Source organism: Mobula hypostoma, chromosome 6 (genome assembly GCF_963921235.1).
Source record: "Mobula hypostoma chromosome 6, sMobHyp1.1, whole genome shotgun sequence".
Lineage (NCBI taxonomy): Eukaryota > Metazoa > Chordata > Chondrichthyes > Myliobatiformes > Myliobatidae > Mobula > Mobula hypostoma.
Window position 1 is genome coordinate 78932886 of NC_086102.1, and position 18166 is coordinate 78951051.

The 18166-nt window shown below is 40.8% G+C and overlaps 1 protein-coding gene across 3 annotated transcripts in view; it reads left to right on the forward strand.

The window, feature by feature from the left end:
- Window positions 1-5154: 5154 nt before the first annotated feature.
- Window positions 5155-18166, forward strand: part of reps2 (RALBP1 associated Eps domain containing 2) — a 240108-nt gene continuing 227096 nt past the window's right edge. For all 3 annotated transcript variants that reach the window (XM_063051049.1, XM_063051048.1, XM_063051050.1), the window contains exon 1: window positions 5155-5535. Coding sequence is in view for 2 of the 3 variants with exons in the window: in XM_063051048.1 (XP_062907118.1) it covers window positions 5356-5535 (180 nt within the window). In the remaining variant the exon portion in view is untranslated. The remainder of the gene's footprint in view (window positions 5536-18166) is intronic.

The window sequence follows — 18166 nt, forward strand, 5'->3', positions numbered from 1 at the left end:
TCTGTTTGTGATGTATATACAGGTAAATGTCCTGGATGAAAATGTAGAGTGGGTTAGTAAGTTTGTAGGTGATACCAAGATTGATGGAATTGTGGATAGTGTAGAAGGCTGGCAAAGAATACACTGCAATATGGATAGTTACAGATGAGGGCTAAGAAATGACAAATGGAGTTTAACTCAGATAAGTGTGAGGTGTTGCACTTTGGTAAGGCAAATACAAGGAGATAGAACCCTTAACAGTTTTGCTGAGCAGAGAGATCTTGGGATCCAAGTACATGGCTCCTTGAAAGGGGTGCACAGGTTTATAAGAAGGCTTATGGAATGCTATATTTTATTAGCCAAGACATTGAGTTCAAAAGTCAAGAGGTTATGTTGCAACTTTATAAAACTCTGCCTACGCCACATCTGGATTATTGCATACAGTTCTGGTCACCCCACTGTAGGAAGGAAGTTGAGGCTTTGGAGAGGATGCAGAAGAGATTTACCAGGATGCTGTCTGGTTTAGAGGACATGTGCTATCAGAAGAGGCTTGATAAACTTGGGTTGTTTTCTCTGGAGCGCTGGAGGCTGAGGGGAGATCTGATAGAGATTTACAACATTATGAGAGGCGTAGATAGAGCGGACAGCAATTTGAAAGCAATAAGCTTAAGTCACATGCATCGGTATCGCAATGGAATAAAGGGAATTATAGAGGCATCAGAGAGGAGCTTGCTGAGGTAGATTGGAGGAAGATACTGTTGGGGATGACGGCAGAGCAGAGATGGCTGAAGTTTCTGGAATAGTTCACAAGGCGCAGGATAGATATCTCCCACAGAAGAAGTTCTCAAATGGCAGGGGTAGGCAACCATGGCTGACAAGGGAAGTTAAGGACTGCATAAAAGTCAAGGAAAGGGCACATAAGGTAGCAAAACTGAATGGGAAGTTGGATAATTGGGAAGCTTTTAAAATCTACCAAAAGGCAATTTAAAAGGCTGTAAGAAGGGAAAAGATGAAATATGAGGGCAAACTAGCCAATAATACAAAGCAGGACACCAAAAGTTTTTCAGTTATATACAAAGTAAAAGAGAGGTGAGAGTTGATATTGGACCACTGGAAAATAATGCTGGTGAGGTAGTAATGGGGGACAAAGAAACAGCAGATGAACTTTATGGGTACTTTGCATCTGTCTTCACTGTGGAAGGCACTGGCAGTGTGCCAGAGGTCTGTGAGTGTCAGGGAACAAGATTGAGTGCCATTGCTATAACAAAGGAAAAGGTGCTAGGCAAACTCAAGGTGGATAAGTCACCTGGGCTGGATGGATTACATCCCAGAGTGCTGAGAGAGGTTGCTGAAGAGATAATGGATACATTGGTCATGATCCTTCAAAAGTCACTTGATTCAGGCATGGTCTTGGAGGACTGGAGATTACAAATTTAAGAAGGGAGTAAGGCAAAAGAAAATAAATTATGAGCCAGTTAGCCTAACCTCAGTGGTTGGTAAGGTGTTGGCCTTTTCTGGTTGGCTGCTAGTGACTAATGGTGTTCCTCAGGGGCCTGTATTGGGACTGCTACTTTTCACATTGTTTGTCAGTGATTTGGATAGTGGAATTGATGGCTTTGTGCCCAAGATTGCAGATGATACAAAGATAGGTGGAAGGGTAGGTAGCGCTGAGGAATCAATGCAATTGCAGTGGGACTTAGACAGATTGGGAGAATGGGCAAAAAAGTGGCAGATGGAATACAGTGTTGGGAAATGTATGATAATGTATTTTGGTAAAAGGGACAACTGTGCAGACTATTACCTAAATGGGGAGAAAGTTGAAACATCAGAGGTGCAGAGGGACATGAGAGTCCTTGTGGAAGACTCCCAGAAGGTTAATTTACAGGTTGAGTCTGTGGTAAGGAAGGCAAATGTAATGTTGGTATTTATTTCAAGGGGAATAGAATACAAAGCAAGGAGATAGGCCGCACTTGGAGTATTGTCAACAGTTTTGGGCCCAGTATCTCTGAAAGGATGTATTGTTATTGGATGGAGTCCAGAGGAGGTTCAGGAGGATGATTCCAGGGATGAAGGGGTTAACATATTAGGAGCATTTGGTAGCTTTGGGCCTGTATTCACTGGAATTTAGAAGAATGCATGTTTGTGTGTTCTCCCCGTGAGCGCGTGGTGCTCCGGTTTCCTCCCACAATCCAAGGACATACCGATTGGTAGATTAATTGTCCCAAAATTAGGTTGGGATTAAATCAGTGGCGTGGCTCGAGCGGCCTATTCCGCGCGGTATTGCAATAAATAAATAGATAGATAGATAGATAACTAACTAACTAACGTGTCGTCCCAGACATGCACTTTGCAGAAATAGAAATGTCGAGGTGCTCAAAACAAAATAACCCAAACCGTGCAACGGTACATTGGAGCAGATGGTGACTAAATTTCACAAAAGGGCTGACAGAAGTGCTTAATAAGTGTGCGATCCTCAGTTTCAGGGTTTGCATCCTACGTGTATGCCCTGAAATGCTGATCTTGTCTCCGTCAGCGTGTGAAGCTCCTGCAGAAAAAAAAACTTTGATGGTCAGTCACCAAGGCAACTTGTGCACCTCCTAGTGGCGAGATAACGCTATCGGAGGATCGCAAGCCGTTTTCCTTAAAATCTGACCATTTCACCGGGCCAGATGCGTTTCAAGGAATACCGCATAAACTCTAATGAACACTGCAATAACATAATGTAATTACTCTTTTTTAGCATTGTTCCGAATAGTAATACAAAACGTATGGTATTACTGATCGGAAGAATGCTTCAGGTTACGTTAGTATTATTTTTACTGCTGTGTGCTTCACTGGCATTCATCAGCTGTTTGGCTGCTTCCAAGATTTCCTGAAGTTTGAGTGGCGTAGTTAGATACTTAACATGTTGCAGGTTCTAGATTTGTGAACGTTTAAATGTTTTGTGGTGTGAGTAATATACATCTGGACTACATTTCAGAATTACGACTTCCGCTGCTGAGATTTTGCTGACATCTCTGGAATTTATTCCTTTATGATGTTCCTTAATAGTTACCTCTTTATTCCAGGTCTGTTTGTAAATTACTGGCCGATCTGGGTCACATTCGGAGGTTCCGTGCACGATGTAAATCCGAATAGTTGTAAGTCTTCTTTCCAAGGCAATGAAATAATCACATATCCCAGCATAGCAATGCAAAATCACCAGCAAATTTACAAGGTAAAGAAAATTAGAGAGGGTGTGTTGTCGAACAAAATAAAACTTTCAAACACAAATGTATGTAGCAGTTGAAAACGTAAATGGTTCAGACAAAATATTTTATTTTTAAAAATAAAAGTTAACTTGCCTCACCTTTTTAGAAACTGATACCAAAAGATAACTTAAAGAACACTTTAAAAAGATGCAGAAAATAAACATCGAAGCATGTAACATTTAGAAATTGATTTGAATACATTAAATATGGGACTAAATCCCCATTGTACAATCATAAACACTAAATAAACAGGTTAAACGTTTACAATAGGAACATCTGAAAATGACAAGAGAACAAACATAAAATACTGTCACCAGTAAAAATTATTTCCTTTACGCATCAATGTTAGATAGCTGTAAGTCATCATTCTCGATTAACTTCGAAGTAAACTCAAACATAGTATAAACGAAACGTCATGGTAGGTAGTCCTGACGAAGGGTCTCGGCCCGAAACGTCGACTGTACCTCTTCCTGGAGATGCTGCCTGGCCTGCTGCATTCACCAGCAACTTTGATGTGTGTTGCTTGAATTTCCAGCATCTGCAGAATTCCTGTTGTTTGGTAGATTCACTGGCAAAAAGGCAATTAAATTTAATAAAAATGAATGTGATCGGACGGTGCTGAAAAAGTAACACTGCTTCTCAACAGTTTATATTAAAAAGACACCTAAAAAGTATCTCGTGCAATTTATTGCAGGTTAGGAAACTTGTCTTCGGTTACTTCCTCCTTACCGTTATCGGCGATCAGCTCTGCAAAGCTTCTTTTTCCGTATAGGAGTTGTCACTTAGATGTCGCGCAAACCTGGTCACTGCAAACTACGAACGCTTTTTTAGGTTCCTGCTAACTCGTGAAAGCATGCGGTATTCAGGAAAAGGAGAGCAAACCTGTTGGTTTTATTTATGTGGGCATACACCAGAGGACGCCAGTGTCAACATTTAAAACTGAAAAGGGGAAATACTGTAGTTTGCTTTACCTTAACGTTTCGTGATTTGTTTAACAGAAAGTGTTTTTTAAGTTCCTAAGTAACATTTAAATGCTTTTTCTGAAATAAAAAGATAATTTCATTTTGCTTCCCGTGTTAAAAATGTTATTAAAATCTGTAGTCTATTAACCTTTACCCGATGCTATAGTCAGATGCCGTAATTCTAGAGTCCGACTTTTTAACACTAATTTTTCATCTTTTTATTTTATATGGTCTGACGAAGTAATTTTTGTTCATTAGATAGTATGGTTGAATTTAATCATTGTACCATTCAGATTAAAATAAGTACTGAAAACACTCGATAGATCGGAATATATTGCGTTTCATAAAACTTCACAGGTATTCGTTTCCACTCTTTTTTAAATTAGATATGACTACCTTCGACTAGGCAATAAACATATTTCTTGAAGACCGCTTAGGTGTTTGCTGTATCATAGGAACCTGCCTACATTTCTGGACTTTTGATCAAATGTTCGTTAATTACTGTACATCTGAAGTTAATTTCCGGAATTACCGGTTAGTGAATATGAACGCCCAATAAAATATTCCAACATCCGTGCTGTCTGCATTGCATACCCTAAGCTCCTTTTTAAAATGTTGTTGGTGTGGTTGCTGTCAGGGCCGATAACAACCATTTAAAATGCTACATCAAATTTGATATTTGCATTTCTCTTGACATTCCACAAGCCTAGGTATACCGCGTACTTCACCTGAATCACGCAAATAAGGAATTTCTGTGCAAATATAGTGCCCATCGGGATTTTTTTTTGTTGACGATGGAGGCCAATGAATGAAAATAATGCAAATAAATTCAAAGTGCCCCTTCTCTGTAGCGAAAAGAGCCGTTCCCCCAAGCCCTTCCCTGTTCCACGCGGCTGGTGCAGCAGCTGTTAGCCGAGCCGTAGCCGGAGCCGAGTTGCAGTGACGTCAGGTCGACTGGTTAAAAAAAATGGCGGTGGCTACCGACGCGTGTGGCTACGGGAGGAAACAGTGACAAATATCGAAGTGGTGCGGGGCAGAAGAGTGGTGAATGAGAACAGCAGCTGGAGGGACAGGACAACACAAGTGCTGGGTTGGTCAGTCAGCTGCCTGCGCCTGCGGTCAGAGAAGGTGTCCTGGTGTCCGAGAGCGGAGACAGCTGTAGAATGTCCCGGGAGTGCGCGCGTGCCCCGGGCATGGTTCTGACTGACAGCGAGGAGAAGTGCTTCTCCGACCTCTTTTCCTTCGCTTTCCCAGACGCCGACGCCACCGGCCAGGTTGCCGCCGGAACCAAAGTTGCCGAGTTGTTCCGTGCGTCCCAGCTCCCTCCAGACGCTCTGCACCAGGTAAGTGGACAAGCCGTGTTAATCATCTAAAACAAGTCTTATGACTGTGACAAGGGATGCTGTATGCAGAGCGGTTACGTATTAAACTTTCCTTTCCCGGACTGTCCCCGCATTTTCCAATGTACATATCTTTATTACTTTTTGAAAATTTCAAGTTGCTAGAAAGTACCTCTTTAACAAGGAGGGGGTTATAGAGCGAATAATAAAATTTAAATACAATATCTCCGAATGTGTGTCTTGTAAGTGCTGCGTGGTGGACGGCACTCATTTCTCCTGAACTATATGTTACTGCGGCGTCTGACTTCACTGATGCATCCATCGCTCCTTCGGCACAGTCAAAACATCTGCTGTTCGTACTCAAACTATGTTTTGGAGCCTCGGCGCATTTCGCGATTTCTGCTGTATTTCGCGACCAATGTGGATTGAGCGATAGTTTCTCTTAAAACAAAATGGAGTTTAATTTTATTTTGCTCGTTCGCCAGATGCCTTTTGATGGCCATCTGTTACTTGCGCAAATCCCCTTGAGATAGCAACGGTAAGTTGCAGTCTTAACTATGGCCGTCTTTGTGACCGTCAGTGAGTATTGATGGATAGTTTCATCCACTGACTCTGGGTATTCATCTCAGGACGGGATGGTAGGAATCTTGGAAGAGAGATTCTCAGTCCTGCACTTTACATTGGAGGGCTGAGTGCTTGCGCAATGTGTGGGATGTTCGTCAAGCAGGCCACTTCTTTCTGGGTGATGTATGCTTTTTGATTGTTGCAGTCAAGTCCATCCTAGCAGGGTGAGAATATTACAATGTGCTCCTGGATAGAAGACAGCCGGTGTAGTGTGAGGAGATCTGTTAGTAACCACAGTTTGTTTCAGCATTAGTGTGACAGGGCCAGTTGTATATGACCAGTGAATAATCTGCGTTGTTACATGTGGCACAGCTGTGCCTCTATCTGTTCCTGTGCTATGGTTCACGTGACTGCCACCTTCCATTTCATCAGCAGAGATGGAATCATTGATCATGTCTGTTGGGTTGTGATGTACCATTGTGATATCCCTCTTCCAGATGACTTCGCTTATTCTGTCTGCATCAAGCTTTGCATGGAACCAAAGTAGGAAAACACCAGGTGTAATAAGCACTGAGGTTCTACCTGTCCCCAATGTTGTGAAGAATGGTACTTGGCCACATTGCTGTGTAATATACCAATCAGTTGGACTTTGCCACACCACCATTACTTGATAAGAACTTCAACCTCAGAGAAAGATTTCTACATAATTACCTCTTCGCCCACAAGTCCACGTGGGGTAAGGGTAGAGTGCCTTTGGGGAGAATGACATGGTGAATAATATGAAATGCTTTCTCCAGCATTTCTCTAGATCTTAAACAAGCATCACAACCTTGCCTGAAATTGAGAGGAGCCTTACCAATCAGATTATTCCGGCACGGCCAGTTTCAGTCCTGGCACACACTGCCCTTAAGGTGGCTGTGGTGCAGATGAGACAATCACCCACCTCGGAATTCTGCATTTGACAAGGTCTGGAAAGGGTGCCATGGACCTTGATTTATCCCAAGCAGTTACATAAGATTCTGTGATCCCGATGCTGTTACCAGGGACACTTATTGAGAAAAATATCAATTGCTGCTGGGCGGTCGTCAGCTTTGTGAAAGACACGTGTGAGTCTTCCAATGTAATGAAATGTCATCGAGTGAGTGCTGCCACTGGCACCTTTCAGTGAGCAGGAGTATTTTCAGAAGGATGCACTGAAACACGTTGTAGGCTCTGTGAGGAAGGACCACTTTCTGGGGTCCTGTTGTGTTACAACCTCTTAAATGCCTCATGGATGTATTGTTGAAAAGATGAGCAGGAGGGTCATTGACACATTGTATCATCAATTCAATACACTTTCTTACAATGAAAAGAGAGAAAGACGTGGACCATATACAGTGGCATGCAAAAGTTTGGGCACCCCAGTCAAAATTTTTGTTACTGTGAATAGCTAAGCGAGTAAAAGATGACCTGATTTCCAAAAGGCATGAAGTTAAAGATGACACATTTCTTTAATATTTTAAGCAAGAAAACTTTTTTATTTCCATCTTCTACAGTTTCAAAATAACAAAAAAGGAAAAGGGCCCGAAGCAAAAGTTTGGGCACTCTGCATGGCAGTACTTAGTAACACCCCCTTTGGCAAGTATCACAGCTTGTAAACACTTTCTGTAGCCAGCTAAGAGTCTTTCAATTGTTTGGGGGATTTTCGCCCATTCTTCCTTGCAAAAGGCTTCTAGTTCTGTGAGATTCCTGGGCTATATCTATTTTAACTTCATCAGTCCACAGGACTTGTTTCCAAAATGCATCAGACTTGTTTAGATGTTCCTTTGAACCTTTTGAATAGAACTTTTTGGCCACAATGAGCAAAGATATGTTTGGAGAAAAAGGGGTGCAGAATTTCATGAAAAGAACACCTCTCCAACTGTTAAGCACGGGGGTGGATCGATCATGCTTTGGGCTTGTGTTGCAGCCAGTGGCAGGGGGAACATTTACTGGTAGAGGGAAGAATGAACTCAATTAAATACCAGCAAATTCTGGAAGCAAACATCACACCATCTGTAAAAAAAAAAGCTGAAGACGAAATGAGGATGGCTTCCACAACAGGATAATGATACTGAACACACCTCAAAATCCACAATGGAGTACCTCAAGAGGCACAAGCTGAAGGTTTTGCCATGGCCCTCACAGTCCCTTGACCTAAACATCATCGAGAATCTGTGGATAGACCTCAAAGGAGCAGTGCATGCAAGACGGCCCAAGAATCTCACAGAACTAGAAGCCTTTTGCGAGGAAGAATGGGTCAAAATCCCCCAAACAAGAATTGAAAGACTCTTAGCTGGCTACAGAAAGCGTTTACAAGCTGTGATACTTGCCAAAGGGGGTGTTACCAAGTACTGACTGTGCAGGATACCCAAACTTTTGCTTCGGGCTCTTTTCCTTTTTTGTTATTTTGAAACCGTAAAAGATGGAAATAAAAAAAGTTTTCTTAAAATATTAAAGAAATGTGTCCTCTTTAACTTTATGCCTTTTGGAAATCAGTTCATCTTTTACTCACCTATCTATTCACAGTAACAGAAATTTTGACCGGGGTGCGCAAACTTTTGCATGCCACTGTATATTTCCTGTATGTTATGAATAAAGTATTAGAGATTCTCTCATAGCCCCATTGACAAACAGTATGGATCCTGGGACAGTTGGGTTTGTAATGCTCTTAAATATCCATGAGTACCAATTAGACTATCAGCCTAAGCAAGCAGTTCTCGTGCATGACAGCTTTATTATCTAGGGAATTGCAAATTGACCTGAATACTGTGCAATCACTTGTGAACAACCCACTTAGAAGGAAGAAATAACTTGATAAAATAGTCAAGGATGCTCCTCTGGGGAATCACTGGAATTGATACTCCTGCAACTAAAATAAACATCTTCAGTTTGCTTCTTGAGCATTTCTCCCTTTGTCTCCATTTAAGTACAGTCTCACCAAGGCTTCTTGGCGAGTGTCTCAGTGAGATTCTATCTTGGTGTTCAAGGCACTTTTCACTTGCACCATTTCTGGAATCAGCTTCTGAATTTCTATTGGGGCACAAGCAAAATCCAGTCAGTTTTCTGATTGATGGTATGTTAATAGAACCATTAATGACCAGTTGAATTTGATTTCTCCATGACAATGCCAATGATATTGGTGTATTAACAGTAATTGTTATTTGGTTTATTATACTGACACATTGTGAAAAGTGTGTGTCTGCATGCCATCCAGACGGAGCACTTGTGCATAGGTGTATCGAGCTGGTATAAAAGGGGGAAGAAAAGAATACAAAAGTATTGTTGCAGTTACAGAGATAGTACAGTAAAGGTAGACAAGTGTACTCCACCCCACTTCTTAAAGTCAATAACCAACTTTCTTGTTATACTGACATTGAGATAAAGGTTGTTACCTTGACATCATGTCACTGGACGCTCTCTCCTTTCTGTACTCTGTCTCATCTTTGTATGAGATCCAGCCCACCTTCGTGGTGTCATCTGCAAACTTGTAGATGGAGTAAGAGCAGGATTTGGCCACACAGTTGTGCGAGAGTTTGAGAGGACACAGCCTTGTGGGGCACCAGTGTTTAAGATAATTGCGGCAGAAGTGCGATCTGTTAGGCAGTCAATAATCCATTGGCAAAGTGGTTGAGTCCTATAGAAGTCTGAAGATGTGTTTGTTTGGAGTTATGACTGGAAGGCCCTACAAAGGACTGTGAGAAAAGCTGAGAGGATCATAGAGGTCTCCCTATCATCCATCAGGGACATTTATCAGAAGCACCGTTATGCAGGACCCTTAGTATTGTCCGACCCATCCATCCAGCATCCTCTTTGACTTTCTGCCATAAGCAAGGAGACTGCATAAAAATAAGAGTGGTTTGGATGGGAAACAATTTTTTCCCTCAGGCCATTAGGATTCTGAACTCCCTGCTGCTTTGCCTTCAAAGTGGCACTGGCTAATGTGTTCCGTATCTTGCAATATTTAATTTATGTACTTCAGTTTGTTTTTTATCCGTGATTCTTCAGTAGATGTTATCCTTGCCTTCATAAGTTACCATGTGTACTACTGTGCTTTACACCCTGGTTTGGAAAAACGTCTCGTTTCTATATACATTATATGGTTTTGTGCGTTATATACATGCATATAGTCAAATGACAATAAACTTGATTTTTTAAAAATACTTTTTCCAAAATTTTCAAAAAACAGTAAAATAAAGAAGAACATATAAGCTCAGACGTGTGCAAAAAAAAAGGGACGTAACATTAGAAGGATGCCTGATATACAGAGTGCTCAAAAATGCTAAACATTAAGTCTCAAGTGAGGGCTGTGAGAGATTAGCTGGGGTGGAAATTATTCATCTGCCCCCAGCCTCGTCTAGGTATGCAAGAAATGGATCCCAGATAACCGAAAATTTTGTAATTGAATTGGTTCTCAATAACCTGAGTCTCTCCATCTGTATGACTGAGATCATGTCGGCCATCCATCTCCGAAAGGAAGGGGGAGAAGGTGATTTCCAGTCCCTCAAGTTAAGTCTTTTGGCGACAGTCATCTCCAGCATCAGAGACTGTTGTATGGCTGTAGGGAAGCATAAAGTGGATTGGAAACAGCCAAAGATGGCGAGACCAGCTTCCAAGGGGAAGGACCTTTTATAGGCATTTGAGTACCAGTCAAATATTTTGGACCAAAATCCAGTCAATGAAGGGCAAAACCAAAAGGTCTGAGACAATGTGCCCTCCATCCCTTGACATCTATCACACATTGGCGAGACAGAAGGGTAAATCCTGTGCACCCTGGGTTTAGAATAGTAAAGATGGTGGACAACTTTAAATTGGATCAGTTGGTGTCTGCTGTTAACAGAGCAAGCCTGTATCATAGATAAACTCTTGTCCCAGGCAGCTTCAGATAGTTTAATGCCCCCTTCCTCTCTCCAGGCCTCCCTGATCTTCACAGTAGAGGCTATAGTGCAACCATCAAACAAACGTACAAACTTAGAAACGAGATACCTGGAGTCAGGAGGGTTCTTTAAAATATCAAAAAATATATGCTTCCCTGGAAGGATTTCAAAATTACAAATCTTGGATTGGACGTAGTGTCTAATTTGTAAGTAACAAAAAAATGCGAATGAGGCAGCTCAAATTTCTCTTTCAGCAGACTAAATGTTGCAAACTGTTCCTCTATGTACAGGTCTTCTATAGAAACTAGACCTTTCTCCCTCCAAGCATGGTAGGTTTTGTCTGACCATGAGGGTAGAAAGGAGTGATTGAAACAGATTGGTGTTTGTACAGAGGTCTCTGGTAGATTCAGAACACTCCCAATCTGATTTAGAATTCTGACCGAGTTTTTCAAAATGAAACTTGGACTTTTTGAAGTCCCAAAGATAATAAGCTTGATTTGACTTGACTCTAGACTTCTATGAATACACTTGCAGCTGAACTGTACTGGATTTAATGATATGGCTTGGGGACTCCATCCGGCCAGTTAGTTTCACTTTCTGGAAGACTGGGTAGAGGTGTGTCAGAGATGATGATATCATTTCACTGTCCTGTTTAAAACATGCATAGAATATATTGACCTCATCAGGGAGAAATGTGTTGTTGTCAGCAATACTCTGCTGTCTTCTTTTTGTTGCCTATTATAGCATGTGAGCTTTGCCATAGTTAACAGCTGGTTTGGGACTCTAGTTTGGTCTGGTATTGTCTCTTGGCAAAGCTTAAAGCTTTATTAAGGTTGTGCATAGATTTCCTGAATGGGTCATGGTCACCCAATTTGAACACTTTGATCTGGTTGGGGACTACCTCAGACTGACTTCTTTGGTAACAGTCCTCTATGCCAGGGGTTCCCAATCTTTTATTATGCCACGGACAAATACCATTAAGCATAGGGTCCATGGACACCAGGTTGGGAACTCTTGTTCTCTGCGCACTGGCCGATGTCTGGCGACAGGAGCAACTTAATTATATTGGTCACTGTACAATAATATCCTTTATTTTTGAACCCAGTGAAGTCTCCTTTTTTCTGATAATGGATGGAGTGGATCAAATTAGCTTGGAACAAATTGCAGGAAAATATCCTGAAAAGTCTGGAAAATATCCTGATGGAATTATATACTTTGAAGTAAATGTGTAGTGCAACATTTTTTTTAGAAAAAAAAGCTCTGGAATCAATTAGGCGGATTATCCATCTGTGGGCACAAGTTTTCTTCTGGGAGCTGTTGTCATATGTTAACTAAACAGTTTAAATAGTCTATAGTGTTACCCATTGTAAAACCATTTATATTTTTGAATAAACATTGTCCAGTTAGGTTAATTGGTCTTTGTAAATTGTCCTGTGATTAGGCTAGGGCTAAGTAGGTGGTTACTGGGCACCGCGGCTCGTTGGGCTGGAAGGGGCTGAGGACCGTTAGTTAATCAAGACTGATGAGCTAACCTGACAATATCTGGTAAATTGCAACATTTATCCCTGGAGTTGGGGATTGTTTGCAACAGTGGAGATTTAACCGTAACCCTAAAGTTCAGTGTAAAATGGTGCTCAGTGTATGTCCTATAGGCAGCAAACCATTACTTTCAGTCAAAAATCACTCCCACGATCACAACTGGAGGATTTTATATGACGCAATCTAAATGGTGTTTGGTATATATTTTGTCATGTATTCATGAGCATGAAAGCAGTTTAAGCTGAGGAATGCTGCTGGACTAGAATGACAAATTGGAACAAAAAGTGTTGTTGCAACACCCACCGGGCTTGGCAACATCTGTGGGGCAAGAAAAGTAGGGTTAGTATTTCAGGTTCATGACCTACCCATGAGTTCCCAGAGATGTTTGCATACATATATACATGTTTATACAATAGCAAGATTCTGAAATCTGAAAGGAAAAACAAACATAACAGTTTTTTTTAAAAAAAGATCCAAACATGAAATGATTGCAATACTGGTCACAATTCCAGCATTATTAACACAATGAAATGCATTTAAATGTAACTGGAGAAAATGTGTATTTGAAATTTGGCAAATAAATTTCTACGTGACTAAATGCTGCTGCAAGTTCTGTATTCTATTTTTTATTGTAAAGTTGTGAGGACAATTCCAGAGCTGCTGCTATTACCCATAAATATGCTATTTAAGGAATTCATGACCTGACCTATTATCATTGTGGATCCACAATAGTCAAAGGACCCTCCAGTTCAGAATATGCTGTTTAATTATCATTTTAATTGTGATTTATAGGATTCTTTAGATGTCTTATTTTATTAACACTGAACCAAGCTGTTGGTGACCTTTTATTCCTTTATTGTGATCCTTTGCTTTACAAGGAACAGAGCTTCAGCCACCATCATCGTCATCACAAAGGCCATCGCCACCCAGTCTCAGCCCAAATCTTAAGAGAGTCATTATCCCTGGATATTAATTGTGGGTATTTTTTTCCAGTTCTTTCTTTCCCAGCCTCCCATGAGCTATTAATGAGCTTGATTTAATTATACACCCTATTACCATGACTTGTACCTCCCTTTTCCTATAATCTCTCTGCTTGCTGACCTAATTTTGTTTTGGGCCCATCATTCCTTTTTAAACATGCTGCCCATTTGGTTTAATCATCCATAAAGCTGCAGATTTCCATTCTTAGTTGAGACTGTAGCTGTTTAACTGAGCACTGTAATTATCTCTCCACCTCTCAAATCCTAGTTCTTCCACCAATTTTCAGCAACAGTCCTAATATCTCTTGGATCCAATGTCAGTCAATTCTACTTAACACAAGCCTAATTAAAAAAAAAATGCTATTTTACATTTTGCTGTTGAATAGGTCAGCCGTGGCTCATCTTTATAGTCGAAATGTTATGGAATCTCCCTATGGAAAAACTAGGCCGTTGTTCCTATAAAATGTTGGCCTCCTTTTTGTGTGTGAAGATAACCATACTCGAATCTGCCCTGTCAAGTAGATATCTAATATCCTATGACATCATTTTGAAAGGGGGGGGCGGTGGCACTGCTGGTAAGAGCAGCTCCCTCAGAGCACCATTGGTATGGCTTCAATCCTGAAGTCTGGTTCTGTTTGCATAGAGTTTAGACCTTGTCCCTTGTGAGCATGGGTTTTCTCCTGGTACTCTAGTTTCCAACTATGTTCCAAAGATGTGAGTTGTGAGGTTAATTGGCTGCTGGAAATGATCCCTGGTACATAGATGAGCGATACAAATGGGGCAGTTGAGGGAATTTTAATAAAAATGTGATGTGTGCTAAGGGTGGCTGTGGGTCAGCAAGGGCTCAGTGGGCCAAGAGGACCATTTTCGTGCGGCATAATTCTATACCCATCATATCAGGGAGGTCCACTCTTGTGCTTGACCAATATTTATTCTCAACTACCATCACTACAGCAGATTAACTGTTTCTGGGGGTGGGGGGGTGGGAGCCATGCTGTGTACTGCACTTTCCCCAACAATAACCATAATTTTAAAATTCCCTCTTATTTCACAACAAAAGCACTTTTGAAATGCCACCCTGCTTTTTATGGCAAGAGCTAAACCCATTTATTTCTTAGTCATTTGATTCCAGTCATCATTCCTATTGTCAAGCCTGCCTTTTAAATTGTGCTTGATATTTGTATATTCCACTGTTAATAGGAAAATAACAGCTAATTGATATTAATATTGGGCATTTGTGCACTTAGAATTATTTGAATTTTAGTTTCTTTAACACTGTGTTGGTGCATCTTAAGGAAAGCCCTGCTTATCTCATTTTCAGGACTTGCTTCTAGCTGAAAATTGCTGGAACCTTCTATTTCAGCACTAAGTTATGACATAAGATCAGCAGGTTAGTTGCATTATTTGAAGAGCTTTCAAATTCAAATTACCCTGTTCAGACAATACCTTTTATTCTATATTTACACTGTTTTCTGTTGGAGGAATGCTTACACATATGGGAATTAACTTGCCAGAAATTTCCCATCTGCTCTCAAAGATATTCAAAACGAGTCCCACATGACTCTGATCATGACGAATCACATTGCCTTACTTTGTTTTTTAAGGTTGCATTTTCAGATTGAACTGAAATCTTGTCCACATCCATTGGGAGTACTTGCACCACTTCACTACCCAATTTCTTTTATACTGTAGGTTCAAAGCAGAATTATCGAAGTATGTATATGTCACCAAATACTATCCCAAGATTCGTTTTCTTGTAGACATTGACAGTAGAGCAAAGTACAATGGAATCAATGAAAAACTACACACAAAGACTGACAAGCAACCAAGTTGCAAAAAACAAATTGTGCAAATAAAATAATACTAATAATTAAATAATACTGAGCTGCAGAGTCCCTGAAAATGAGTCCATCAGTGTATTCAGTGTTTTGGGAGAGAAGTTGTCCATGCTGGTTCAGGAGTCTGATGGTTGAAGGGTAATAACTGTTCCTGAACCTGGTGTTATGGGACCTAATGCTCCTGTACCTCCTTCCTGATGGCAGCAGCAAGAATAGAGCATGATTTGGATTGCAGGGGTCTTTGATAATGCATGCTGTTTTCTTGTGGCAGTGCTCTTTGCAGATAAACAGTGGTGGGGGCGGCTTTTCCTGGGATGAACTGTGCTATATCCACTTTTTTTTTTTTTTTTTTTTTGGAGGCTTTTCCATCCTTGGGCATTAGTGTTTCCTTACCAGGCCATGATGCAACCAGTCAGGATACTGTCCACTATGCAGGTGCAGAAGTATCAAAGTTTTAGATGACAAGCTGAAATGCAAACTTCTAAGAAAGCAGAAGTGCTGCCATGCTTTCTTTGAAATGGCAATTACATGCTGGTCGCTGGACAGATCCTCTGATATAATATCGCCCAGGAATTTAAAGTTACTGACCCTCTCCACCTCTAATGAACACTGGTTCATCGACTCCTAATTTCTTTCTCCTGTACTCAATAATGAGCTCTTGGTTTTGCTGATGTTGACTAAGAGGTTTTTGGTGTGGAGCAGTCAGCCAGATTTCAATCTTCCTCCTTATGCAAATTCATTACCACCTTTGATTTGGCCAACAAGCAAGGTCATTGATCCTCTGTGAAAGGATAAATGTGACCTCTAATGTATTCAAGTCCTTGGTACACTCCGATGGATTTAGCTCATTCTTTCATTATTTTTAAAGTTAAATTCAATTTCCTTGTTACGAGTGTAAATACCTGTATCTCTGGGCCTTCTGTGACAATTGAGGGCATTTTTAAAATGGAGCTTTATTAAATGGCTTTCTCTTTTATCTTATCTAACAAGATGACAAAATAAAAAAAAGAATAGAGTATTTGAAACAGTTTCGTTTTTTAAAAAACTTGCGATAACATTTTATGCTTATTGGTGAATCATCATAGTATTTTATTCAAATATCCTACAGTTATGCCAAATTCACACTTGCTCTGGAGTCGTACTACTGAAAAATGGTAGTTTGCATTATTCAAAATATTTGCAAAAGCAAATATACAAGCAGACGCACACATACCCTGCACAGTAAGCCATTCATCAAGTTGTGAGCTGATCAGTTTTGGTTTCCTCGTGTTCTCAGAGTCTGAGACTGAAGGTGAGCCTTCAGCCTGTGGTATATATTGGCTCTTCTATCCTAGAGCTTCTGTGCAGTTCCAGGGCTTATTAGGGGCTTAACGCCTGTTGCCAAGACCTGTTTTCCCTCGCCTAAACCTTCTGTTTTTTTCCAATAGGTGATCATTCAGGTCAGGCACAGTTTCTTTGTTTCCTTTTGCCCCTGGACTATTGGTATCCCTTTATTTTCCACTACTTTCAAAATGTAGCATCCTAATTATTGGTGCTGAGCAATTTGCTAGTAGAGGAGTGTGGAATTGACTGATGTTGGCAGTTGATGAAAGACCTAATTCATCATTTTGGTCTGATGACTTAATCACTTGAGTGTTTGTAATAATAGTCTACATGATCTCTTACTATCAGAGTAAAAAGCAGCTCTTCTGCTCATCATTGAGGGCTTGAGTGCCATTGGAGATGCCACAGAGTGAATGCATCTTTTCTTATCTCATGACAAACAAATCACCATGGAACAGAAGTGTAGCAGTTAGCACAAATGCTTTATGGCGTCAGCGATTACTGATCAGGGTTTGATTCCTGTGCTGCCTGCAAGGAGATTATACAATCTCCCCGTGACCATGTGGGTTTCCTCCAGGTGCTCTAGTTTTCTCCCACATTCCAAAGATGAATGGTTAGGATTAGTGAGTTGTGGGCATGCTATGTTGCTAGAAACATGGTGACACTTGTGGGCTTCCTGCAGCACAATCCTGTGCTTGTTGATGCAAACAACACATTTCATTGCATGTACATCAAAACATGTGAGAAATAAACCTAAGTTTTAATTTCTTTAGTTAGGTCTTTGAACCATCAGTCTTCATAAAGTGAGCTGATTTTCAAATTTATAGCTGCCACTTAAAGAAACTCACATCAAAGTAGCTGGTGAACGCAGCAGGCCAGGCAGCATCTCTAGGAAGAGGTACAGTCAACGTTTCAGGCCGAGATCCTTCGTCAGGACTAACTGAAGGAAGGGGGAGGGAACTGTTATTTTGGAGCTTTGACTCTTATTTCATGCTAGTCTAGTTCATCCTGTGATGAATCAGTCCCGGAGGCCTATTCCTTCAATTAAGTTATTATCAACATTTTGTTTATTCCTAAGATTCTTGGACAACTTCACAAACACAAAACACCTCGCATGTAGCAACCTCCAAATGTTGGTTAAACCTGAAAACACCATTCATTGTCTTATTAAGGCTGTGTAAATCCTTTCACTGCAACCTTTTTCTAATTCAAAAATAAACATTATCCATAAAACTAGGAAATGCAATCTATAAGCAAACAACAGGAATTCTGCAGATGCTGGAAATTCAAGCAACATGCATCAAAGTTGCTGGTGAACGCAGCAGGCCCAGCAGCATCTATAGGAAGAGGCGCAGTCGACGTTTCAAGCCGAGACCCTTCGTCAGGACTGACGAAGGGTCTCGGCCTGAAACGTCGACTGCGCCTCTTCCTATAGATGCTGCTTGGCCTGCTGCGTTCACCAGCAACTTTGATGTATGTTAAATGCAATCTATAC